The 27,785-nt window shown below is 44.9% G+C and overlaps 1 protein-coding gene across 7 annotated transcripts; it reads right to left on the bottom strand.

Moving 5' to 3' along the window:
• Positions 1–36: 36 nt before the first annotated feature.
• On the bottom strand, positions 37–26,438 carry LOC148026515 (homeobox-leucine zipper protein PROTODERMAL FACTOR 2-like). 7 transcript variants are annotated; one of them, XR_015692844.1, is made up of 11 exons: positions 25,983–26,438; positions 25,291–25,408; positions 24,962–25,144; positions 24,365–24,757; positions 23,857–23,961; positions 23,375–23,581; positions 22,942–23,110; positions 12,886–13,157; positions 12,708–12,797; positions 12,345–12,546; positions 473–611 (listed from the first exon to the last, which is right to left on the bottom strand). XR_015692844.1 is itself a non-coding variant. In XM_087690960.1 (10 exons), exons 1-10 carry the CDS (start codon positions 26,219–26,221, stop codon positions 234–236), a joined length of 2,106 nt encoding a protein of 701 aa, XP_087547086.1. In that variant the 5' UTR covers positions 26,222–26,436; the 3' UTR covers positions 37–233. The 7 variants fall into 7 exon arrangements, 6 of the variants coding, with proteins under 6 accessions (XP_087547086.1, XP_087547087.1, XP_087547090.1 ...); XM_087690960.1 differs by lacking the exon at positions 12,345–12,546 and having other exon boundaries at positions 37–611; positions 22,990–23,110; positions 25,983–26,436; XM_087690961.1 differs by lacking the exon at positions 12,345–12,546 and having other exon boundaries at positions 37–611; positions 25,291–25,415; positions 25,983–26,214.
• Positions 26,439–27,785: the final 1,347 nt, after the last annotated feature.

The raw sequence follows: 27,785 nt of genomic DNA, 5'->3' as shown, positions 1-27,785 counted from the left end.
AGTTGGGTGTGAGCCAGGTGCCTCTTTATTGGGAGAAGATGTATCTTTAGAAAAGCATTTATTGCATTTTTCAAAATAAATGTTGTAGCCTATGTAATCTCAGTTTACCTTGTCAACCTTCTGATTCTATCATCCAGCTACAATTAGTACTATCCATCCTACTGTTACGTGTTCCTTACAGTCATTGATCTATCAATGTTGCAAAGAGATCCACAAAGAATTGAGTTTGATGTTCATGAGAGTGCACTCTTGATCTTCATTACAGTTGAGGAAATGATGTTATTGACAGTTGCAACAGACTCTAGGGAGAGCTTAGCAGTAGCTGAAGGATCCACCAGTAATTGGAAGGCTACTGTGAGCAAAGACCCCTCTGATTCACCTTCCAGTTTAGGAAAAGGCTGTGGGGTGTGTTGCTGCTGGTAAGATACTGCTGGCATATATGGTAAAATGAAAAAGCCTGAAGGAAGCAGCACAATGGGATCTGGATCATCCCCATTGATTACACCCTCCATTGCTGGGAGATCCACTGAGGCATAAATCACAAAAGAGCACACTTCATCACTGCAGCACTCCTGCAATATCATTTTTCTGTTGTGTCCTAAACCTTCAGCCTGAAGCAGAAAAACAATTCCAGTCAAGTTCAAAATACCTTCAGCCTGAAGCAGAAAAAGAATTCCAGTCAGGGTCAAAACACCTACAGCTCTGGATTAGGCTGGCAAGTATTTTCAAAATCCATACAGTAAAATGATCTCATTATGCAATATAGGCCCCAATTGTCAATAGTGTGTGAGCGTCAATACATAATAGCATAAAATACAGGCATATATATTGCTATGGAGTAATGTTTGTAGGGCATGCAGATCATGAATGACTCTTTATTATTAAGCTTAGGATGACCATTGGCTGGCTGTACTCCAATAAGGAAAGCACTTTGATTCATTTTTGGATGACATAAAAAAACCATGATACTCATCTTCATCATGATCCACAGATTTTTGGATTAGAGTACATCAAGTATCAAAGCACCATTTGCTCATCATGCTGTAAGAAAGTTCCTATCTTGCCCTAATCTCTTCGTTTGGTCACGTGGAGATGGAAGTCCAGTGAGGGTTAAAGTAGCCTGGGATGTTATCATTCAGCCGATCCAGGGGTGTTTTGGGGATCATAGACCCAACAATCAAGAGTAGAGCGCTGTTGGTGAAGCTGATTGTGAGGGGCCTTCTTCCAGGTGGGGAGGCATGGAAGATGATACTATTGTGGAGACTGGAGAGTGTTATGCCAGCTGATGGAGGACATGGTGGCCTAGCATTCACTGAAATTTTTGGCAGATCTAAGCTACAGGGTTTGGGAAGAGTTTAGGAGGCTAGATTTTCTAAACTGTTGTCTGCAGTTGAGGAGGAGATGGTGCAACCTCTTCTCTTCAGCCGTGTAGGACAGATCAAAATCAAACCATCAGAGAGAGGCCACATTTATCTTGGGGGAGACTCACTTCATCAATTGCTTTCAACCACAAACATGATGGAGATGTTAGAGAGATGGTCACCCCTCAGAGAGGAGAACTGATACTGATGTTTCTCAGCTATGGATTAGGCTCTTTACCAGAGGATCAATTCTTCTCACAATAGCAAGTACCAAGAGAGAGTTTTTACCTTTTCAAAACATAAGAATAACATACTTAGGAGAGAGGATTTGGATCAGGCAAAGTATGTAGAATGCTCTTAGCAAAGGATTAGGGTTGTGGCTCATTGTGACAGGATTTGGTATTTAAACCTGGACCCTATGATATGCATGATGGATGGCTGGAGGTATTGGGCATATAGAAGCAATCTCTAGAGATTATAGTGGGACCTTCAGAAGTGGGTTTGGAGGGATCCTTTCCTTTACAAAGGCACCTAGCTGGGATATCCCTCCTTTGGATACACAACCAAATTGAAGAGAAGGCTCCACATTGATTTGTACATGGTTTCATGCCACCTTTCCTTGCTGACTTCTAGATGAAAATGGGCGATATAATTATGCCTAGAAAGCATCTCACTCTTTCTATGGTTACTAGTGTATACAAGCCTAGTAGTTGGCACTTGGCTTAGTTATGGCAGAGATTTACTCGCCAATGTGAAGACATGGGAAGCTAGAGGAGATAGAGGATATGTAGAGGAGTCATGCCTAGCTCTTGAGCAAGATTGCCACGCTAGATTTTTCAGAGTCAGTGTGGACTCGGGAGCATCATCACACGTGGGATCTCATAGACAGCATAGTTACTTGGTATATTTGGACCACAAGATGTACCTGTGCTATAGATCTACTAGACATATCTACTATAGAGAATCTTTAGGATTTGGATAGTGATTGTCCATACTCTTCATGGGAGATGGGAGAGGATACATGGCAGTTTAGAGAATATGAGAGATGCTTTTCCCACAACTTGGAATACTAGCACTCTCTCTCACTGTTAGCCACACACGGCTTAGGACAATAGGGATTTTGATTGGTTATTCACTTGGGCCTTGTAATACACTTCCCTTTGTTGTATATGTTTTGTTTTGGAAGTTCTTACAAGGTTATTTTTGTTCCTTGCCATGGGATACATCTCACTTGCCTTGGAATCATTGCTTTCCCTGAAACAAAAAAAGTCCCACCTTGCCTTTGTTGAGCAAAAATGCATCATATGCTGATTGGACATATTAAATAGCCCCAAACAAGCTTAATTAATGAAATTACCAAACTTTCATTAAAAGAAATGTGTTCTAGAGAGTCTGTGTCCCACAAGCCAAAACTTAATTTGGGAGGACCCAACCATCTAAAAATAGACAGGTTGCCTACTACTTGGTCTTAATCTTGTTCTTGCAGCTTGCAAGTGCCTTCTCTCTACTATCCAAACCCCCTTCACAGGGGGTATCTTCGTTCAAGCTGCTGCCCACTGTTTCCTATCATCAAGTGCCTGCCCTACAGCCTTCTCCTACTGTTCATGAACATTCTCAGCCTTTCCAGCTTGTTGTCCAGCCTAGTGACTGCTGTTCAGAACTTGATCAACTGTGGCATGTTGCCACATGGACAACTGTCTGCATTTGCAGCTGTACAACCAGCTTCCATCTGCATTTTTTTGTTCCTCAAGCAGCCCAGCCTTGCCACAACATCAGACTGCTGCATTTTGATGTTCCTGGAGTCAGTCAGTATGCCACATCATCAGATTGCTGTGTTTGGCTGCTTTGCTCCATCACCTGACTGCCAAGACATCAATATTTGCTACATTTGCTGATTTCCTGCAACAATTGCCTGTTTGACACTGATCCGCATCGGCCTTTACAGAGTTGCATTTGCTGCTGCCAAACACCTTCAAAGGCTTCCAGCTGCATTTCAGAATCCATCTTAGTAGGACACATTCTTCTACTCATGCTCTCTACTGCCGTGCTAGAGACACGGGAGTTCGATAGCCAGTATTTCACCTAGCATAGTGTGGCTATCGCATTGAGCATTGTATTCATCCATTATTAAGATTTCTTTTATCTTCTATGATCATTGTCTCAGTGTTACCCTAACCCAAATTGTGGTTCTTTTAACATTTTCTGCATTTATTATACAATTGTGTTTGTATTCTATAAAAGAGCATTTTTTTACATGATATCAAAGCTAGGCACTCATTGAAGAAATTTAGGCCTTTAATCAGAAAGCCCTTCTTCAAAAACAAGAACAACAAAGGGAAGATAACATCGAACATTTCCAGAGTAATTTAGTTTCCAAAGCAGCCTATGTTGAGAACAAAGCAAGAGTGGGTTCCACAGTCTACCACACAAGGTTCCTATACAAGTGGAGATATTTCTAACTACCTTGAAGAGGTAGTACCTTATTGTATTACAAACGAGGAGCTACAGCTGATCATGGCTCACAGAGCCAAAAAGATCGAAGATCTTAACTCAAGAATAGCAATTGGACAATAACTACTCAATGAAAGTATATAAGATTCTTCCTTGTCAAATGTTGTACATAAATCTGATGACATTGCACGCCCGTCAAGACATCTATCACTGATGGGTTCCCCTGTTGGAGAAAGAGATCTACAGTATGTCTCTTTCTTTCAAACTCTTCCATCTTATATAGGAGGTACCTCACTCGAGGCATGGCTCTCCAAGGTGGCAACACGGCACGGGGCTGTTCTGCGTCACGCTTGGGCATGGTTAAGTGGCTTGGGGCCTCCCGCCAAAAAATAGAGTGGGGAAGGTGAGTGAATTGAGTGAAAAGTGGTGAGGGGGGGAGGGGGTGAAATTAGTTTTCTTTCTGGGGTGAGAGGTGAGGGGGTTATAGAGATGGGCCGGGGTTTTCTTCCCTAGCCCTTGCGTAAGCACCAAAAAGGCTCGTGTTACCTTCAAAAAGGCTCCTTGCCCGTGGGGGGGAGTTTGGAAAGCTTGTTATTGGCCCGAACTTCGCGTCCCAAGTTAGTCCCATCATAACACTTGGTATCAGAGCATACCTCACGAGAAGCAAATTTCATCAAGAGTGAGGGTGGCAAGATGCCGAGGATCCGAGATCGAGACAAGGAAAGAGGAAAGGAGGTGGAAGGAACATTTAGACCATCTAATCATGAGGAAGTAGAACCAGGACCATTGTACATGGATGCACACACAGAACATGAAAATGAAGAGAGCATGGCAAGAAAAGTGAAAGTGAGTAATGCGGATTTTCAAGCCGCGTTTGTACAAATGACCCAGTTATTGGTGAATATGAACCAAGAGCAACAAAAGAGAAGCAAAGGGAAAAGAAAGGAGGTAAGATATGAAACTAAAGATTCTGACTCAGAAGATGGCAAATACAAACCCACGCCTCCAGAGAAGTACAAGGAAGAAAGAGACTCTTTGGTTCTTGAGAGATGGCTCAACCTCATGCAACAATATATGAACATTCTGAAAGTGCCCACACGTAGATGAGGAGAAGTGGTGTCTCAAAATTTGGGGAAACAAGCATATGATTGGTGGTTGGCAAAAGAGAAAGAACGAGCAGGGAAAGACTCGTGTGATGAGTTGGGATGAGCTACGCACAGAACTCAAAAATTATTTTATCCCCAAGAATGAAAAATTCAAAGTGAGAGATGAATGGCGTCCTTTGAGGTAACAAACAGGCAAACTAAGGGACCACATAGTGAATTATAGATCACTCATGCTAACCCGAAGATGTTAAGGCCGCATTTGAGATGGTAGAGAGGTTGGCTAACATGGATGCACATAGGCCCACGGGGATAGGAAGAGGAACATCATTCAGCCCGGCAAGTCAAACCCAAGGAAACTCATGGAGAACACCAGCTGTGGGTCAAGGTGGGGAGATGAGCCGGAGCACAAAAAGCATGGCATTAACACCATCACTGTATAGGCCTCCCAACATACAATTGCCAAGGCTAGGGAATACAAACTCGCAATGGAATAATGAAAGAAGCGGTTGGGGACAAGGAAGGGACTCTTCAACATGGAGTGCACCAATGAGGGGATGTTTTAACTGTGGAGGATCACATGTGGCAAGGGATTGCACATAAGGCCAAGGGATGGGTCGGTCACGAGTGGCAACAACCAGTGCAATAGAGTAAGATTACAGAAATGAACCACAACATAGATTGAGAATTACGGAAGTAGAAGAGGAAGAGAACAACGGGACGGGAGATGAGGCAAAACACCCCAAGGTGGGGGTGCTGCAGGTGCAGGCGCATGTCATGGCAGCAAAGTTACCGTCAATACAACATTTGTATGTAGATGGGATATTGAATGCTCACACGCAAATATTAGTGATAGATACAAATGCGACACACAACTTCATGACGCTGCAGATGGCAAGAAAAATTGGGATAGAGAAATTGACTAGTTTGGAAACTTACACAATGAGTTTTGGTCAAGGTAAAGACTCCAATGTACGTATAGCTTATGGTGTATGGGTACAACTAGGAGACTGGAAAGCAAAGATGGATTTTGTGATTGTGCCAATGGACGAGTTCGAAGCCATCTTGGGCTTAACATGGTATGACAAGTGTGTTTTGGCTATCTTTGGGAAGGGGACAAACAAGATTATTCTTGACATGAATGGGTCGATGAGTCACGGTAAATTACTATAGGCCAAAAGTCGAAACGGCTCCAAGACAGGTAGAGACAATGGGGCAAGAGAAGAAAAGTGGAGAAAAAGGGAAAATGGCTCGAGTGGAAGTAAAACCAACCAAGGTGGAGGGTAGTGGAAGTGTGAATACCATGAGGGTGCAAGGGGAAATGAGCAAGCACAAAGGAAAAAGCCCGCAGTGGTGCAGTGCTAAGCAAGTGGAAAGGGAGTTAAAGAGAGAAAGTTCAGTTCATCTATGTATCATGAGAGCAATGGATCATCTAGAAGAGGAAGGGAAAGACCCCCTAGTGGGAGATGATAGTGTTAGGGGGATTTTGGAAGAGTTCAAAGATGTTATGCCGCAAAAGCTACCTCCGGGGCTACCCCCCAAGCGTTCAGTTGATCATAGAATTGAGTTGGTGCCGGGGGCTACCCCTCCGACCCGCCCACCTTATCATATGACGAATGAAGAATTGGTGGAACTGAAGAAACAACTCAATGAGCTATTAGAAGCAGGATTTATAAGGAGAATTTGCTCGCCCTATGGGGAACCAATGCTCTTTGTTAGGAAGAAGGATGGAACTATGAGGCTATGTGTGGATTACCGTGCACTCAACAAGATCGCCATATGCAATAAGTATCCTATGTCTCTAGTGGATGATTTACTGGATAGGCTGGCATGAGAAAAATTCTTCACGAAGATTGACCTACACTCAAGGTATCACCAAATACGCATATCAGAGGGGAATATTGAGAAAATGGCACGTTATGGTAGTTTTGAGTGGCTAGTGTTGGGCTTTGGCATGACAAACCTTTTGCACATTGGTGGGCAATTCGTTTGGTGACTTTTTGGATGTATTTCTAGTAGTATACATTGATGATCTCTTGATTTTTAGCAAGACCCTTTAAGAGCATAAGGAGCATGTAAGGAAGGTGTTGGAGAGACTTCGAGAACACAAGCTATATGCCAAACCGAAGAAGTGTGAATTTGCGGTGAAAGAAGTGGAGTTTTTAGGCTTCATTGTGAAAGAGGGAAAAGTTCACGAGTAGGCATCCCCCTACAGGTGGCACGAAGAGTGGGTGGCGCTCCACCTGGGACCTTTTTCACAGTGCAGGAGGGGAGGCGTCTGGCTCTTGATAGAGGGCAACAGGATTAGGGGATAGCTATCCTTTCATGGAAGAGGATCCGGGTGATTGGCCTTCGGGGAACGACATGGTGGCTGGACCCTTTGGTCTTTTGGCAAGAGCTCAAGGAGTGGCGTCTCTGGATCTGGAAAGGACGGCCACTTGATGAGCTGGAGTGGGATCCGGGAGAGTGGCTTTGGCCAGCCACTGTGGTCGCCAAGAAGCCACCGATGTTCCTGGAGTACACCGCCAGGATTGGCAAACACGTACTAATGCAGGAGGATATGGATTTGGCACCGTCACGTAGCAGGCACTGGGCGGAGCACAGCATCACGGAGCCATTCAAACGGACCTTCTCGCGCCGCCTATGGGACAGCTGGAGGCCGAGGAGGGTATTGTATTTTTTATGGCTGGTGGCACATGGAGGCTTGGCAGTGGGAAGCTAGCTTGCCCAGATGCAGGAGGGAGTTGGTAAGCGCTGCACATAGCAATCTATGGAAACCCCAAAGCACTGCCTTTGGTCGTGTGAGGCGGCACAGCTCGTATAGAGAGGAGTATGCCGCATCCTTCGCCGCATAGCACCCAGCCTTGGATGTATCTCTTGGGGAGCTTTCTACTGGCAAGTGGGCAGCCAGGGCTATCACCTTCTATATGAGGCCGGGATGCAGGATACGATATTCATTATCGAGGTAGGGTCATGCGCAGTGGTGGGTTTAGAGGCTCTACCCATCCGCTAGGTACTGGAGCCCACAACAGACCGCTCTGAGGTATGGGAAATCATAGGGAGTCTTACTGGTTGGCATATCTGGAAGGCGCGGTATCAGGTGGCTTTTGGTAGAGAGAGACTTTCAGTACAGGCGACCTTAGCAGAGCTCTGGACCTCCATCATCCACTCCCTTCGAGGCTGATGGGATCAGGTGCAAGGCGAGTCCAGGGCCCGTCAGGAGCTCCGATGTCATTTCATGCGTACTTGGGGCGGCTAGGACCTGTTCTTCGTGATGCAGGCAGGCAACCCCAGATGGCAATACACCCCCCCTCCATGGCTTCTTGCCCCCATCCCCCCCAGACTGCCTTGAGAGGCTTGTATATATGATGTATCAGTGACTTTTCATTAGCTCCAGCTTGTATGTTGAGCATGAGTACTCCATTGTAATCAGTTTTTTTGAGTAATATAATCAGCCACATTTTACTTGCAAAAAAGAAAGGGGAAAAGTAGCTGTGGATCCCAAAAAGGTTGAGGCAGTGCAGAATTGGCAGCCATCGACTACACCGTGGAAAGTCAAAGAGTTCTTGGGTTTTAGAGTCTTCTGCCGAAGGTTTATCAAAGGATATAGTGGAATTACATGGCCATTGGTGGCACTAACAAGGAGCAATACAAAGTTCTCATGGGAAGATAGAGAGCAGGAAGATTTCGAGGCATTCAAGAGGGCTATGAGCTCTACGCCAGCACTTAAGATGCCAGATTTCACAAGGCCCTTTGAAATCCACACGGATGCTTCTGATTATGCCCTTGGAGGAGTGTTTATTCAAGATGGACACCCACTATGCTATGAATCCAAAAAGTTTACCCCTATTGGACAAAGATGGTCTACTCATGAAAAGGAGATATTGGCGGTGGTTCACTGCTTGTGCAAATGGAGACACTATGTTCAGGACAAACCCACCAAGGTTCATCCTGATAATATCTCTTTGAAGTATTTTCAGACTCAACCAAAGCTGTCACCCAAGCAAGCTAGGTGGCAAGGTTTTTTGGCTGACTTTGATGTGGGAGATCCTGCACAAACCGGGCTCAGCCAACAAGATGGCAGATGCATTGAGTCGCAAGGCCGAGCTGCAAGCCATGACCTTCACAACAAGTAGCGAATTCTTGGTTGTCGTAAGGCAGTCCACTCAAGCCGACAATGAGTTGCAAAAACTCATGGAGGATGTACTAGAGGGCAACACACCGTGGGGGATGTATGAGATCAAGGATGGATTGCTTTACACACGTGAAAGACTCTACATCCCAGATGATATTGAGCTCAAAAAGACTTTACTCAAAGAAGCTCATGATTGCAAGTTGGCGGGTCACACAGGCCAGATATGAACGTTGGAAAGACTACAATGGCATCTATTCTAGCCAAGGATGCGGGAGGAAGTGATTGAGTATGTTAGAACGTGTCCAACCTGTCAAGTAGTGAAAGCACAACAGCTGAAACCAGCTGGTCTACTACAACCCATGCTAGTACTGTCACGACCATGGGAAGTGATCAGTATGGACTTCATCTTGGAGTTACCAAAGTCCCATGGGCACAATGCAGCCCTCGTTGTAGTAGATTATTTCTCCAAACAGGCTCACTTTGTGCCCACGTCCATTCCACTCATAGCAACTATTATGGCACAACTCTTCTTCAATCAGGTCTTCACATATCACGGATTTCCTCTCACCATAGTCTCTAATCAGGATGTCCAATTCATGAGCAATATGTGGAAGGAGTTGTTTAAATTGCTAGACACTCAGCTTAGATTCTCCTCCACATACCATCCACAAACAGATGGGCAGATGGAACGAGTGAATCAGGGTCTTGAGGATTACATCCGCGCCTATGTTCGCATAGATCAAAAGGATTGGGCCTTACAACTCCTCACTTCATAGTACAACTAGTTTCACTCCGTTTGAGCTCGCGATGGGAAGGAAAGAAATCACACCCTTGGCATTGGCGATGGACCAAGTTCCACGCATGGAGGACCGCGATGCGGAAGAGTTTCTCAATAGGTGCAGGGATAGGCCGAAAGCGGCCCAAGAGAGCCTCAAGGGAAGTAAGATCATCATGGCCAAGCGCTTCAATGTGCGAAGGCGCCAGCTTGAATTCTTCCCAGGAGACTTGGTGCTGTTGAGCTCACAAAATATGGCTCTATCAAAGAATCTCACACCAAAGTTCAATCATAGATACTACAGGCCATACAAGGTGGTGGAGTAGCTCAATGGCGTCACTTACAAGCTCTAGCTACCTCGAGGAGTATACATTCACGATGCATTCCACGTCTCCGTGTTGAGGCGCTTTCATGGTGATACAAAGTTGGGGCGGCAATTCTCCTTTCCTGCTTCACATGCCAACTTGCCCTTTGAAGCTGAGCCAATCCTTCAATCAAGGTTTGTCTCCAAGTGGCGTGAATTTCTAGTCAAGTGGAAAGGCAAGCCCTTGAAAGAGGCAACATGGTCAAGGATGTGCCGGAGAAGGTGCACCATTTGCTGCTCAAATTTGTCAACAGGAACTGAAGGCGCACTCCTCAACACACTTGTTTAAAATATACATACCTTTTTGAGAGCATAACTAAGTAGGAGCATCTTTATATGTACATTCAACTTTTTTCAACCTTGTTACGAGTACTGGGATTAGTCGTATAAATAACTCCATACTTAGACTCGCAACTCAAAGTGGGCTTCGAGTTGCACATCACGCTTGGGCATGGTTAAGTGGCTCCGGGCCTCCAGCCAGAATAGAGTGGGGAAGGCGAGTGAAAAGTGAGAGGGGGCGGGGAAAGGAGGGGGCGGGGGGCAGATTAGTTTTCTTTCTGGGGTGAGAGGTGAGGGGGTTATAGAGACGGGCCGGGGTTTTCTTCCCTAGCCCTTGCGTAAGCACCAAAAAGGCTCCTCACCCATCGCGGGGAGTTTGAAAAGCTTGTCATTGGCCCAAAATTCGCATCCCAAGTTGGTCCCATCATAACACATCTACTCTGGTGCAAGGTACATAAGTTTCAACTTTGGTTTCTTCTTTCTCTTTCACTTCTTCTCCTTTGTAACATTTTAATAAAGACAATGAGGAGGTTAAAGTACCGTATGTTGTATCACAAATTGTGTGGTAGGGGGACTTGCTTGAGGTGCTACCCTAAACACATACTATACACACAAGAGGAAGCTCACTGAAGAATACAAGAAGAGAGATGGAGCCAGAATGTTTTCTTGTTTGTTTTCTTATTCTTTCACACGCAATACAATGTACACAAAGTATAGATAAGATACAACATATAGAAAGTGGCCTACTAAGTCAAGCAGTGTATAATTGACTACACTAATCGATTGGCACTATAACTATGCTAGCTATAGGTAGGTGCACTAAACCAAATATAATGAGTATTAAGTCAATGTCCACGTGAGGACCATAATGACCACCAACATTTTAAGTATAGACATACATACCTATCTAGCCAAGTACTCCATCATCAATATCTACACATTTGTTTCTTTACTTAGTCAATATCTAAATGCACCAAAGATGTCACATTGGATTGCTTATATGTGTGTATTGAGATATGTTTGGTGTACTTATTCTTATGGTCTAATACCAACATCAGACGTTCTCAGAACAGCTTTATCTTCTCTTTGGGCATGACTCCCTTTTCTTGGTCAAGACATAAGCAAGAGATAGTAGCTACTTCCACAACCAAGGCAGAGTGTCTAAACCTCTTGACGGTACCACAAAGGCTATTACTTGAGGGGCTTAGTAGCAGCACTACATTTTTCATGTGCTTCCCTGACTATCCTCTACTACAACAACTAGAGTGCTATTACACTAGCTGATAACCCTAACATCAGTCCACAAGCGTAGTATATTGATGTATTGATGTTCACTACCGATTCATCAAAAAGAAGGTTGAGCTAGGCACCATCTACCTAGAATTTGTATCTTTATCGAACAATTATGTAGACATTTTGACCAAGGCAATCAACCATTCGATTATTTAGTATCTTCTATCCAAGTTCGACGTGGGTGCACTCTCCCCTACTACTTCAAATTCATGGGGGGAGGGTGATTCCCTTGGGCTTTCATTTCCACTTTGAGAGGGATGGCCTTCTTTCCTTGAGAGGGGACATGATTTTAGTTAATTTATTGCTTCATAGAAAATTATTATTTGTATCGTATCATTATCCACATCCCCTAGATGACTATGACTATAAAAGAATGCTTGGGCGAGTAAGCAATTCCCTTGCAAGGGCACTATCCAAGTGGCACCATTATATAGCATTTTGCATGGCCATGATGATTTGCATTGTCTCTTGCATAACCCCATGCATTGGCATTTTGTTCTTTTAAACATGTATTTCTGCACATTTATCCCTTTTTGGTCAAAGAATGGTCGACTCTAGATTCACCATATTCGTGCCAACTCACATGATAATCTCCTAGGGCAGTCTCCCTTTGCTTCCATCTACCTTTTTGCTTCTCCACATAACCCCCAATAGATTTCTTCATCACCAACACCCAATGGTGGTCTGGTTAGCTTGTTCGTTGTGATGTGTTGGGTTTGAGCATCCCTTTATTCTCCCCTCAGGAGACAAATTAGTTGCACACATACAGCCCGTCTGTGAATAAGCTGTATGGGACAAAATCTCACATCAGGAGAAACCAAAAGCATACTTCAAAGCTGGAGAAACCAAAGTGTAAGCTGGCACTACAAGCTATCTCACTCACACATTCTCTGGCTTGAGATGGATGCTTCAGAGGATCAAAAGGAGTGTTAACAATTTCACATACCTGTAACAGAGAGACTGTATTTCTGCAGTCCTGCCCTTTGGAAATGTTTAGTGTCTCCTTCATCACACATGCATCAGAGAGAATATCCCACTGAAATCAAGAAAATCAACAACAAAATTATCACACAAGCACATGAGAGCTAATACAAGAAAAGGCACAGACAGAAATAGCAGTTTACATCTACTCTGCGTTTTTTGTCACAGAAAAAGTCATAAACACTGGCAGGTGGCTGTGGTAAATGCAAGGAAGTTGCTGCACTAAGAACTAAGCCAGGAGATCGTCCAGGATCCTCATTGCTTTGACGAATGACAACCTTGCACTCTTCCCCGTGTGTCCCAGCCAGCATAACCCAATTGTGCTTTGCAGAGGCACCTACACCAGCAAAGAGATTGCTGGTCATCCTCTCTGCCAGCTTGAGAATGTTGTGTTGTCCTTTAGGATACAGAAGCCCTGCACATTAACATTGCATCAAAGGCATCTCACAGACTGGAAGCATTTTACCAAGACTTTAAACAGGCATTCAGATGCAGAAACAAGGCTATACATTAAGAAAGGGTACTTTAGTTCAAATAAGCGTTCAATCCCAAGAAAGAGGAAATTTGAAAACTCGATCCCTTACCAAAAATAAGTATACACAATCGCATCAGCAAAAGGATACTGATAAGAACTGCATCATTGAGAGGATGCTTCAAATCTTAGTCCATTACTAAATATCACTTATTTATATATTCAACTATATGAACAGACTGCAAAGACTAACTGTTTCTTTTATTTCCTGTGAAAGTACCCTTCTATTAATTGGAGTCAAAAGTGAGCACCTTGTGATTCAATAGAAGTAATGAACAATGAAGAGAGGAGAACTACATGAAAGTGACAGCCTCTGATGAGAAGCCCTCACCCTGCAACTGCTCGACAGCTTCCTTATTTACCTTTTACTGGGCATGTCCAGCAATAAGTGCAGTCCAAGGGACTGCATCCTGTACCGAAAGCCCCATTGGACTGTGTCCTGTACTGAGAACCCATCAAACACTTATTGCACTTTTGCAAGCATGCCACAAATGGTATAAATATCAACCAATGAATTGCCAAGCACAGCCTGATCATTATCCAACAACCCCACCCTGTGACTGTTGAAAATGTTGCACCCAAAGCACAAGATCATAAGCATGTAAGTGAATGACAAAGAATAGATGCATGTAAAGATGGAAACTAGGATTTACTTAGTGGATGAGTGACTGTTAAGACTAGTGGACAAGTGGCTTAATGAATTGTTGGTCAAAGATGATCAGATGCAATGCACTTGGATGTAAGCTTGGTCCTATGTAACAGAAAACTAGCACTGCTTTTGTACCATTGTACGATTCCTCCCTATCTCTATTTCACTGCTCTATCCTTCTCCCTTATATATAGACAGAGCCGCATACAAGAGCTCTCATGAGAGCTAGGTTTTGTACAAACGACACCAGCTAACTGATGATATCTCAGTGACCTTCATTCTGGCAGCATGTTGTATTCCACTCCTACCTTCTCTTTGGAGGCTTTGAGGCTGCACTCTTCCCTCGATGTGGAGGACAATGTATCATCTTCTTCATTCCATGTAGATGTCAAGCAGAAGGTATACAGAGAGTACCTGGAATTCATCCAAAGAAGGCCCTCAATGTACTTCTGCACAAGCTATCATCAACTCATCCGAAGTCATAGTAGAGGGAAGTGCATATTGATCGTCGCAAACCAGCTACTGAATGGCCACTTCTCAGCTGGAGGAGGACAAACCACATTCAGAACAAGGAACGACTAGTGATCCAATGCCTTTATCTTACCAAAGGTAGTGCAAGTTCTTCCATCCTTTTGATTAATATAAGCCAAAACCTTTTCTGTAGCTCCTTTTGTTATGCACGAACTATCGCTAAGTTAATTCAGAGACCATAATTAGTACTAATGTATAAATATCAATAAGAGGCTCTGGAAGCAAAAGAACCCAAACAAGTGGGCCTGGTGGTCCTCAAAGATTACCTTTTGTTTCATACAAGCATGGTTTAGGTGCCTTGCATTCTCAAATCCCACCCATTCCACCGTCATCTAGCTTGCATTTAGGCTTGCCTTTACCTTCATTCAGTAGTTTAGATTTAGATCCTACTTTTGCATCAGCTTGCCTACGCTCCTTTTCTTTTCTCAAGCTTGTTTAGACCCTGTTGTAGGTGTCATGCCTTCTTTAGCTTTTCAGTATTTTCCTTGGGTGAGTTATCACTTTGCACCATGGTGCTTCCTTACATCAAATGTCAGATATTGCATTCTCCCATTTACCCACCAGTGAGTACCACTCTCCTTCAAGGTGCTAATTGTGTTGGGCATCCCACTCAAGCACTCTGCACCTCAACCCTTGGCCACTCAAACACAGGCATGTCCATCTCATGCTTATGGCATGCCATGATTTTATCCTTGGGCTACTCAAACTGTTCACTTCTCTACTCAAAACCCTTTACATCACCGCTAGATCTAGTATGCAAACTTTTTTTATTTTTGCAAGTAAAATGTGGCTGATTATACTACTCAAAAAACTGATTACAACAAAGTGCTCATGTCAACAAACTAGCTGGAGCTGATGCAAAGTCACCAATACATCATGTATACAAGCCTCTCAAGGTGGTCTGGGGGGGATGGGGGTAAGAAGCCATGGGGGGGGGGGAGGTTGGTTTATCACCAACTGGGGCTGCCTGCCTGCATCACGAACAGACCTTGGCCGCCCCAAGTATGCATGAAGTGACCACGGAGCTCCTGACGGGCCCTAGACTTTCCCTGCACCTGATCCCATCAACCACGAAGGGAGTGGATGATGGAGGTTCAGAGCTCTGCTAAGGTCGCATGTGCTAAAAGTCTCTCTCCACCGAAAGCCTCCTGACACCGCACCTTCCATATATACCATCCAATAAGACTCCCTATGATCTCCCATACCTCCGAGCGGTCTGATGTGAGGCTCCAGTACCTGGCAGATGGGTAGAGCCTCCAAACTGACCACTGCGCACGACCCTACCTCGATCATGAATATCGTGTCCTACATCCCAGCCTCATACAAAAGGTAACGGCCCTGGCTGACTGCCTGCCAACAGAAAGCTCCCCATGAGATACACCCAAGGCTGGGTGCTATACGGCGAAGGATGCGGCATGCTCCTCTCCACACGAGCTGCGCCTCCTCACATGACCAAAGGCAGTGCTTTGGGTTTTCCAAAGGCTGCTGTGTGCAGCGCTTACAACCTCCCTCCTGCATCTAGACAAGCCAACTTCCCACCGCCAAGCCTCCATGTGCCACCAGCCATAAAAAGTATGACACCCTCCTCGGCCTCCAGCTATCCCATAGGTGGCGCCAGAAGGTCTGTCAGAAGGGCTCCGTGATGCTGTGCTCTGCCCAATGCCTGCTGTGTGACGGCGCCCAGTCCATATCCTCCTGCATCAATACATGTCTACCAATCCTAGCAGTGTACTCTAGGAACCTAGGTGGCTTCTTGGAGACAACAAAGGCCGGCCATAGCCACTCTCCTGGATCCCACTCCAACTCATCAAGTGGTCTGCCCTCCCAGATCCAAAGGCGCCACTCCCTGAGCTCCTTCCAGAAAACATAGAGATCCAATCGCCATGTCTTCCCCTGAAGGCCCACCACCCGAATCCTCCTCCACGAAAGGGTGGCAATCCCCTCATCCAGTTGCTCTCTGTCAAGGGCCAGACGTCCCACCTCCTAAACGGCGAAGAAAGTTCCTTGCGGGGCGCTATGCACTCTACCTACCACCTGAAGGGGGATACCTGCTGGTGAAAACCCAGCTGCCCATAGCTCCCCAGGCTCTATCAACTCTCGTATCAGGGGAGCAAGTGACTCTGGAGGTATTGCTGCGTCTATCTCTCTTCTCCACTCCTCTCTGGGAACCTAATAGTCACTACAACACCTCATCCACCATCCTGTACACCTCTCGCCATGTCCTGATGGTACGAGCCGGGCTGGCCTCCCACCTAGCCTACTGGATGTGGGGGCGCTCACCTATCTGTGCTCCTTTCCGATCTTTGACCTGGGGGTTCCAGATCACCGGCTAATGGTCTATTTCCTCCTAGCAGCCTAGAGGCTCTGGATTAGGGCCTTACAAAGGCCCTGCCATATGCGGAGTAAGCTGGGAAGGAAAGGTGATCTGGGCTGACGTGAAGATCCATCTCAGGGACGGCCTCCACTCACCGCTAAGCCTCGGTCTACAATCCTGAAGGCCCTCCTGCAATAAGACCTTCCAGGTCTGCCCGCTTGGTGTGAGACCGTGGACAACTAGCTTGCCCAAGAGAGCCATACTCTGATACTTTGGGTCTATGATCTCAAGCCCTCCCTCTGACCTATGTTGTATAATGGTTACCCACGCCACCTTGGCCTTGGAATCCCTGCAACTATTAGACCCTGACCAAAGGAAATTCCGCACTAGGCGGCAAAACTGCACTATGCACGATGAGGAGAAGCACCAACACGAGGCAATGTACCAGGCCGTCGCTAGAAGGACCTGGTTAACCACCAGGGCTCGTCCAGCTAGTGAGATGCGAACCGTGCTCCAATAGGTCAATTTCCTCCGAATAGAATCAAGGACAGCAAGAAACTGCTAGGCAAGAGTGATGTCGAGTCCCACCTGGAACCCTAGGTATCGGACGGTCTGCCCTCTGCTCACTCATCTAAATCCCAGGTGGACGCCCCACTCTGTGCTGGAGTCTGGGTCTGTGAGGAAACCAACCGACTTTCACCAGTTGATTTTCGCTCCCGCTGCAAAGTAGAACACGTCAAGAGCCACCCTCACTCTCTCAAGCATCAACTCATCGTCCTCTATGTAGAGGGCTGTATCATCTGCGTACTCTGAGTCTAACAAATCAATCTCCTCTCTCACTGGAAGTCGAAGGCCGCATAATTCCCTCACACGTCACCTAAGGAAGTGAAACATCACCTCTGTGAAGAGTAGGAACAGGTATGGGGCCAGGGGGCAGCCCTGTCGAACCGATCTCTCCAACCGAAACTCCTCCCCTCGCCTTCTGCCTATGAGAACCCTACTGGTGGCTGATGTGTACAAGCCGGAGACCCCACGAATCCAAGCCTAGGGGAATCCCAACCTCACCATGGTGCCCTCTAGGAAATCTTCTCTGTGAAGGGGGTTAGGAGGGAGCGTCCCATCTCCTCTATGAGACGAGGGCCGTGATGTGATTCCATACCTGTTGTCTACATCTCTGTCCTCTAGCTGAAGCTGTCTCCTGCTGGAAAAGGCGCGTGTAATAGCCAGTTGCAATCTCCATCACCTTATCTGGGCTATAACGGGTCCTCCCATACTGATCCTGAAGGCTGCATATTTACTCTCCTGCGGTGCAGGGCTGGTACACTTGGAAGAACTCCCTGCACATCATGTCCCCCTTCTGCACCCAAAAGGCTGCTGAGGTGCAGAAAGAGAACTCCGAGCATCTGTCCTCTAGGCCAGCAATGGCTGCTCGTACGCGCACCTCCTGTGCATGGAGGGTGGAATCCCCTGGTGCCTCCTACAATAATCTCTGCATGGCTGCAAGGTCCCGCCACAGTGCTCTCTCCTCCTCCCAACACTGCTGCTTGGCGTGTATGGCTGCCTCTTGGCAGATTCTGCTCGACTCAATTAGGACCTCGGCAACCTCCTCTACTATCCAGTCCCTCCTGTCCCACTCTCTAGTGCAAATCTGCTCTATCTGTCTCGTCATCTCCTCCGTCCTATAGATCGAGCCGGGGATCCAACATGACCGTGTGTCTAGGGCGGATGTTGGGGGGTCAAGTGTCACGAGAACCAGACAACATGGTACCTGCCAACTGCTCAATCTAGCCTCCACAAGAGCCTCCCCAGTCTCCCACATAAAACCTGTCCAACCGCTCAGGCAGGACTCCACCTAGCCGCCTGTATCCCCAAGAGAAGTCCAACGACCTCTCCCTCCACTGAAGGTAGGGTCTTTCCACGCATCACGTGCTCCGACTGCAAGCAAAAGGACCTCCTATGTCTCTTGCTCCTCTCGAGCCATGCCCTGGTAGTTTCTGCCTCTGCCCTACTGGTCCTCCAAGGCCTCCAGGTTGTTGAAATCTCCTCCAACAATCCAGGAGTCCACCTTTGGGAGTCCATCTGCGATCTCTACACAAAACCTGCTGCGTGTCCACCTCCATAGGGGCGTAGACATTGAGGAATCCAATACAGGAGTCCCTTATATCCAATCTGATCCATAGAACCCTTCCTGCAACTATCGTCCCGTGGTCTCCTACACAGGCGGTGAGACTTGGGCCAATAGAGGTGCATACACCTCCACTCCTGCAGTGGGCCCCTATGGCGTGCTTCCAGTAAGTGTGCGAGCTACCTGGAAGTACCTTCCCAACCCACTGGGCCTAGGTGGGGGTGAGCTTGTGCTCTTGCAGAGGCAAGATGTTGATCCGTCCGGCAAGGACAGGCTGCAACTCCTGCCGAACAATCAACTTCCTAGAACCACATGCCCCACTGTAGTGGAGACTATTCACATTCCAAGATGCAAGGTGTAAGCTCATGGGGAAACCTATGACTAACCGAGCAGGCATCTATTCTGTGTGGATGCTGCTGATGAGGAGGAGAAACTGTGAAGCATGCAAGTGCGCTTTGCCGCCGGTCTGGATGGTGAACTCCAGTCCCCCATGGTGGCCCTCAGCTAGACCATAGGGGTGATAGATGCTCCAAGTGGTACTGTCAATGCATCTATCAGCCATGCTGAGAATCGCCACTCTGTATACTGGTAGAAATGGGCTGCCTGTGTGCCAGGGGCCACTCGATCACGTCCCTCGGAGCTCTCCACTGTGGAGGGACTCAAAAGATAATGCTCAAGTGTGGGACCTCGACACCAGCCCACCAGTTAATGTCCATCATTCAACCTAGCCACTGTTGTGCAAATAGTGCTAATCCTTCATCTCCCATCCACTAGGAGATGTGATCCGCCACCTGACTCTTCAACTCCTCCTCAATCTGTGTAGTCGTCTACTCCCCTGAGTAAGAGGACTGAAGAAAAAAGGTGTAGTTTGGTCCATCTAGTGGTGCTAGTAGATGGAACTTGCCCCTCCTTGACTTACAAACCACAAAGATCCCCACCTCTAGAGGTAGTGGTAACTCTCCCCGCTCTGCAACTCGTAGGTAGGTCCATGGGCCACTGCGGAAGAAATCCTATGGCAACGTGGCAACAACTGTCCTGTCTCGGGAAGGTCTGTGGCGCGGGTGGAGAATGTGGGGGGCTGCGGTCCTGTCGGGTGGAACGGACAGGGGGGGTTTGTGGAGTGCTCTGCCGAGGGGGGGTCGCTCGCCTGCCTGCACCCTACTGACGAGGCTGGGTCTGAGCAGCTGGCTGCACCCCCCCTTGCCGTCTCCCTCTCTGTCGTCTTTGGACCCGTGTGAAGACCTTAGCGTCCATCTGTGGACCTGTAGGGGGAGCCGCGTTGGCTCCGAAACGCGTAAAAACTGTTGTCTGATGCTCAAAGTCGTGGCAGCAGAGGCACTGCCCTAGTTTCCCAGTAACAATGACCTTCTGCCTAAAGCAATGCCCGCCTACCTCAATCTCTAGGAACTGTCGGATATTCTTGACCTCTTTCACTGCCACCCGTACCTTTGGGACTCCTGCTGCTATCACTGCATTTGCGAAAGACGTGGAAAGGACAGTGTCAAAGAGCCGCCCAAAGTCTTCCACCAACTGGCAATACTCAATCGCCAGGCCGGGGAAAAGAAGGGTGACCGGGTGCCGAAGAAACCTATTGTGGAGTGCAAACGCCTCCACAGTAAAGCCACTGTACCAAGGGACCATGTATATGACCCCCTTCGTGGACGCATATGGTCAATTGGCGAGTAACTCGCGAGCTGCATCTGCCGAGCTGAGCCAGACCATGAAGATCCCTTGGCCCAATAGGACCGCCTCAATGATCTACGTTGTGCCGATGCGCAACATGGAGTGAAGCTAGTCCCGAAGCTGGGCCTTGGCTAGGGAATGTCCCACTACCCGACCATAAATCATTGTTTTCATTAGCTCCAGCTCCTTAGCTCGGACCGCTAAGAGCTACTCCTCCGAGCAGACTACACACAAGGTGTTTGACTGGGGGACACTCGCTGAGTATGCCAGCGTTTGACCATAGGTTTCCATTGCACGTCCCTTCTGGGAGAACCTACCTATCACGCTGCTATGTTACTGGAGGAGGGAGTTGCTGCAGGGGGAGGGAACAACTCAACAACGGGTGCTAAAGGAGCAGATGAAGCAAGAGCAGAAGGCATAGCCCCACTAGACTGTTAGTATGCAAACTTCACCTTTGCATGGTGGAGATTGGCGAAAATCCCCAAGTATAGTCACTCCCTTCCCCTAGCCACCCTATTCCACAAAGAGCACTCACACTCCAATTGTGCAATGGTCAATCGTACCTTTAATAACAAGACTTGGTCTAACAAACCATCATGACTTGTTTGAACCTCATATAACAAGTACTTCAGTCCCAGGGACTTTGGAAACTAACCATTAGTCTAGAGCTTATGCTTTATCCTCAATTTTCCCAACTTGTTCTCATTTGATGACTCAATGGCTAATGTCGAGAGGATACAATGGTACTTACCTAAGCCTCACTCTATATTATAGCACTTTACCCTTGCATACAATGAAGTATATGTGCTCAACAGTCTAGCTAGAGATGTCTACAAATTAGAAAACAATCATATATATAAGCCTCCCAAGGCAGTATGGAGGGGTGGGGGAAGAAGCTAAGAAGGGATATATTGCAACTTATGGTCACCTATCTACATTGTGAAAAACAAGCTTTATCTAATGTCTAGTACATAAGGGTACCCAGTATATATCATCCTACATTCTAGATGTATAGGCCAATCATATTAAGATGGCAAGCTCAACACCTGCGGATGTTAATGATAGACTGCTTGGTTAGATGGATCCGCACATCTACGCTTGGCATATCAATGGTCCTTGTGATCCTCATATATGGCCACTAACTTAGCAATTATTGAATTTAGTTAGTTACACCTACCTATAGCAAGTATAGTTATAGTGCGAGTCTACTAGCATAGTCAATTATGCATTGTTTGACTTAGTAGACTACTTGCCTTTATATTATATGTTATCTATACTTTGTGAACATTATATAGTGTAAGAAATAAGAAAGAAAAACTAGCAAGAAAACATTTTAGCCTCCATCTCTCTTCATGTATTCCCGAGTGGGCTTCTCCTTACATGTATTATGTGTATCTAGCACACAATAGCTCAAGCAAGGTTCCCCACCACAAGATTCATGACATCGTATTAGAGCCACTTAGAGAGGCTGGTTTTGGAGATTGAAAGGAAGAAGAAGGATCAAGAATTTGAGCAACCAAGCAACTGGTAAAACACTCTCCCATTCTCTCACTCTTTCCCTTGGATAGTGCTTGTGAAGACACCGAAAGCAAAGCAAAGCAAAAACCTCGGATCACTGTGAGATTTGGTAAGCAGAATGATGTATATTTTGCAAATAAGCCATTTAGGACTTTCCACTATAATTTCAATTGTCTGCTGTTCTCAGGTGCACAAGTTACAAATTTCAAATTTGTAAGTTCTGAGGTATTTGTCAAGAAGAAAACACAAGGTTTATCTATAAATAGGTTGCTGATTGTATGTACTGTTGAGCAATCAACAAAAAAGAATACCTAGTTTATTGTTGTGCACTTCTTGTCAAAGATTGCAGAAGACTTGGTTACTGTTTGGTACCTAGTTTTAATATAATGATTGAGAACCATGAAAATCCTATTATTAAGAAATTGGATAAGAATAACTACCCATCATGGAAGGTCCGTGTAACAAACTTCATTATTAGAAAAGGCCTCTATGAGTTTATTTCAAGTGAAGAAAAGGAACCAAAACTAAGTGATCCTCTAATTGCAGACATTAGTGAAACTAGTACCTCTCTCTCAAAAAAATTATATTGGTTTCTAATTTTAAGTTTCTTGTCCTCTCATCCCAACTACATGAACATCATGGAAATATTTGATAGATAGCAAAGTAATGACTTGTCCATGGTCCTTATTCCAATAAGAACATCAACATCAATTTCATTAGGCTTGGCCTGCAAGCCTCATATTTATTTCAGATAAGATGCTGGTTGAGCACTTTAATTGGAAAATGGTAATAATTCATTAGCATATGTGCCATATCTTGGAATAACAGTTTTATCTTATCAGCTTACCAGGACTAGGGCTGTTGTTAGAGAAGAGAAGGCTACCAATGTGCTCACATTGTCTTTGCAGAATAGTAAGCCAACGTTGAGATCCAAAACCCATGCCACTCTTTACAAATGACTGGAAAGAGGGCTCTATCCCTGTATTGTCAGCCTCCATGTGCTCCACCCAAGTGACCTGCACTGCACACAAGCAGAAAAATACTAAATTTTAATACGATGAATAATGTTCCCATTTCAGCTCTCTAGTTTTCATGCATGCCTTCTGATACTGGACAAGTTGTTGCTTCAGTTCAAGTGAATACTGGAGTCCCAATCAGAGTTTCTGTGGGTGGACTATTCCTGTATTAATTCATTCCGTATGTTGTAGAAAGCAACCTAACAGGTTAGGGTGTGCCTGAATTTCATAAGAGTTATTGTATGTAAAGTAAAACTGCCAGACCTTGGAGGAGCCGCTCCTAGTTTCTTCAATTATACATCCAGAAGGGCGTTTCCTGCATTTTAGTAAAGAAGGTGGTGGATCTGCACGCAGGGCATCTACAGAAACATCAACCACCACCCATGAATGATCCACCCTTTTCGAGTATCTCAAGAAATACACCTCCCGAGTGGGTACTAAGGGTGAAGGAAGATGGAGCTCTGCATACATCTAGCAGGATGATTGAACTGTTTGTCAGGAAAATAAATGTGGAGGACTCATATATCATTATTTCTAACCATTTAAAGACTCATAACCTTCATACAAAGGCATATTTCAACATAAGTTGTGTGGTACACAAAAACTTCCTACTGATTTACTTTTGTTGTTTCAAATCTTCTGATGAACTTCAACTGACCATGTACTTAATCAGGAAACTTTGTTGAAAATTATGCGATGGTTTGAAATATTTTAAAAGGTGTATGTGCTACATATCAGAAGCATACAAGTTGCATTCTGCCATCAAAGCTACCATCTGAATCTCCATTCGATAAAACCTCCACAGTCAGAGCTTTAGAGATCATAGCAGAGAACATTTGAGCCCAGAGGTCCTGTGAAACACAAGAGAGAAGGTGTACAAAGCCAAATTCTAAACAAACAAAAGCTAATCCTCAAACTTTACTTATTTTTACAATATGGGTGTAGACATGTATGCCTGTGTACAAACAAAGGAGATATCATATTCTATTTATCTGATTCAGGGCTCAATTTGAGAACAGAGATGGTTCAATTCCATGTTTCAAAGGCACTTCACATGAAAAGCTTATAAATGGAACTTTAAATAAAGCAACAATTTACTTTCACCTTGGTCTAAGACAGTTTCTCTAGGATAAGTAAGGCTCCAAGCTCAAGACTTACCTTTATAAACAAGACAAATGCTGAAATGACGAAACAAATTGCATGGGAGTCATGCTATATTTGAAAGTAATTGTGGCGCATAGAAGTAGTTTTTACCACATCCATGAGTGTCTCCACAAGTGTAGAAGCATCCATGATTACTAATGATGTTCCCCTTGATGCTTCAATGTCCAATCCAGGGAGAGCTGGGCTAACTGCAGTTGCACCAAACTGGTTAACATACTCTTCACTGTTCAACCATTCCTTGTTTGTAATCACATCTTGCAACCACAGTGGGTGGCCAGCCTGTGCAACCTCAGCTAATTCCTCCATGGCAGACACAGCAAGCTCAACTACCATGGGATTTTCTCTCTCAACTAGATGTAGAGGCTGTGAGGCAATCTCAGCAACAGAAATCCTGGAAGAGTCACACACAGCCTTCGGCATGTTGTCCAGCCAACTTACTAAATGAGGAGACACTGTGTTTTGAAGACCAGTAGCAGCTGCATCCTGAACAGAGGGTAATCAGCAACTCCTTATTATGAAGGTTGTTCTCATAAAATGGACAGAGCCAGAGTCAACATAAAAGGCTTTGATCTGTTCTCGTCTCAAGCCATTCTACAAGTGGTTATGATTGAACCATTGAAATTTGAACACACATTGCAGCATTTGACACAGTTTTCTAAAAAATAGCAAGGAGTAGTCAGCTCAAACCTCTTTCACTTCAGCATTATTTGAGTCTAAACCAGTCATCTCCACCTCAGATGTAGTCTTCACAGGCATCCCACAGTTGAGGCACACAAGATTCCGTATGGTTTCTTGTAAGACTGCATTCTCTGCCTTAAGTCTGTCTATCTCACTTCTCAGGAAGGAGTTGTCTAGACGGTCCTGTTGCATCTGCAACAAACATCATACAGATACAATCATGGAGGCTTGCTCTGCTCTCATCCGCTTACAAGGTCAGGAACAGTCAATTCATTCAAGCCTGTAACATGCAGAGTGTGACATGTACAATACGACAAGTCACTCGAGTTAGGACACACCTTAATCTGAGTGCGCTTGTTTTGAAACCAAAACTTGACTTGCCTTGGGCTTAAATTCAGCTCTCTGCTCAGCTGTAGCCTTGTATTCTCATCTGGGTGAGGACAATGCTTAAACAACCTGAACCCTATCAACGAAGATTGCTAGCTTCAGTAACTTGTAATTGAAAAATGATTCTGGATAACAACGAAGGAGGTCGATTTGATGCTATAATGTGGGAATCTGAATTGCATATTCTAGGGGTTCATGATGTTATGACATTAGGTGATTTATGTCATCAACAAGTCTTTTCGAAAAATATTGAAGAAGGTCTGTGTTTGATGCTAAGGTACAAATCTGAAATGCACACCCCATTCCAGGGCATCAGGATGCTATGAGATAGCCTTCAAATGCAAGAAGCTTCAGACAAATGCCTAGCCGGCCTGAGGTGGGGACCGGCAGTCCCCCTACCCCCAACTGCACCCAGCTAGATGTGATTGTGCCTCCCGCACAGAAGCTTATGATGTTGAACACTATAAGCCAGTGATGCCTCCCAAGCAGAAGCTCATGATGTTGAACACTATATGGGAGAAAAAGGGAAAAGAACCCATTTCCCAATGTCAATAACTTCTTGTGAGAGTCAAATGGAGCAACAATGGAGGGGTTACGTTTGATGTTAACTGACAGTGGAAGAAAGAAGGCGTCAGGATGCGACCTTTCCATTTCCTGTATTTGGTGCTGAGCATGGCGATAGCATGCGCTGTTTCTCTTCTTCTTCCTTCGCTTCCTGGAGGAAGCGGCATCCATGTCCTCGTCCATGGAAGGCCCTTCGGTGGAACTCAGGATGGGCCTGCTATCGGCTTCCTTGATCTTGAGAGCGCGCACGAGACTGGATTCATTCTGGAGGGGGCGGTCTGCAGTGCTACTGAGGGCCTCCTGGCTCCCGTTAGCCATCGGATGATCGTCCAGGTGTTATAAGCACACCTCAGGATGGGGTATTGTACTGCAGACTCGTGAGCATGGAATCGAGTCTTCTTAGACAGTGAAAATTAAGGATCGTGATGATCAGATGGTACGACATGGGCGGGAAGAGTTCCTGGAGTAAAAGGGGTTCGCGAATCGCAAAGAAAGTCCAATTCACGTCGGGACTCGGGGCTCTCTGCATGGCTCACGCAATCCATCCTTGTCATTTAATGCACTCGTGGTAAGTCGTCCATCATGAACTTTCCCTTTCCATCCATCTCTATATTATACTTTCCACCCATCTTTTGGGCAACGACCTAAAGGGCGAGCTGGGTTTGTGCCTGCAGGCCGCTACATATGTTTGTGTTCTGGTTAGGTTCGATTCTTGTGAACGAGCCGTCATATACCTCACCTATATGGGTGGTCTTCTCGGGAACGAGCTTTCATTTGCCTCACCTTTATGGATGGTCTTCGTGCCATAAAAATCTTACCTATATGGGTGGTTGATGCCATAAAATTTTCACGTCTTCATCCAAAAAAAAAATCTCACTTTTTTTCAAATTAATAAAAGGGATATTTCAAGATGTCAATATAAAATGAATATGAAAAAGGTGAAGCAAATTTGTGAATCCTACATGTATTTTTTTGCTTTGCCTTAGGAAGTCCTCAATAGCTCACGTGTTTTTGGGCAAGGTATTTTTGAACTAGCTTTTGAATTTAACATGCAATTTTTATTATCCAAAAAGGTTTTATAGAGTCCATGAGTACAATAGGCCATGCCATTGAGAAATAAGCATCTCTCTCAACATGAAGACTCAATAGGCATGTTGTGTCTTATTAAAGTGAAATGTTATCTATATCATTTCTTTATAGTATGCAAAGCTTCGAGGACAAGTGCCATGCGTTTCATTCTCCTTTGAGCAATTCGCCACCATACCCATGTGTGGGTGGCCCTTCGCTAAACATCTACCCATTCGACGGCCCGCTTGCTCAATCACCAACCCACCCTTAATCTCTCTCTCTCTCTCTCTCTCTCTCTCTCTCTCTCTCTCTCTCTCTGTGCACCTTGTACCACGAGGCCTTTAGAATTATGATATTACAACATATAGCATATATATGATTTATAATATATGACATATATGATATATATAATGATGTACATATACATTACATACTATAATACAATTAATTAATGTATATATTAATAGTTGTGATTGATATCTATTAAGTAAAGTGTATGATTACCATATTCATTAATGTATTAACTAATTTCATATATTTATATTTATATATTTATTTACTTTTGAGTATTAAAAATAAATAAATCATTTATATATGTTAATTAATATGAATATTTTATTAAATTAAATTAATATATTATTTTTACTAACATAATTATTTTACTTACAATTGCTATTATTATTATTATTATAGTTATAATAAATTATAAGTAACATATTATAATCAATGTTGTTATCAAACATTACTTCATATACATTAATAATTTATATAATGTATCTAACATATATATTACATGTGTGTATGTATAATATAT

This window comes from Lygodium microphyllum, chromosome 13 (genome assembly GCF_053477565.2).
Source record: "Lygodium microphyllum isolate KBCC chromosome 13, Lygodium_microphyllum_v1.1.10, whole genome shotgun sequence".
NCBI classification, from domain to species: Eukaryota; Viridiplantae; Streptophyta; class Polypodiopsida; order Schizaeales; family Lygodiaceae; genus Lygodium; species Lygodium microphyllum.
The sequence above is the reverse complement of the archived record's forward strand: the minus strand, read 5'-3'. Positions and strand labels throughout refer to the sequence as shown.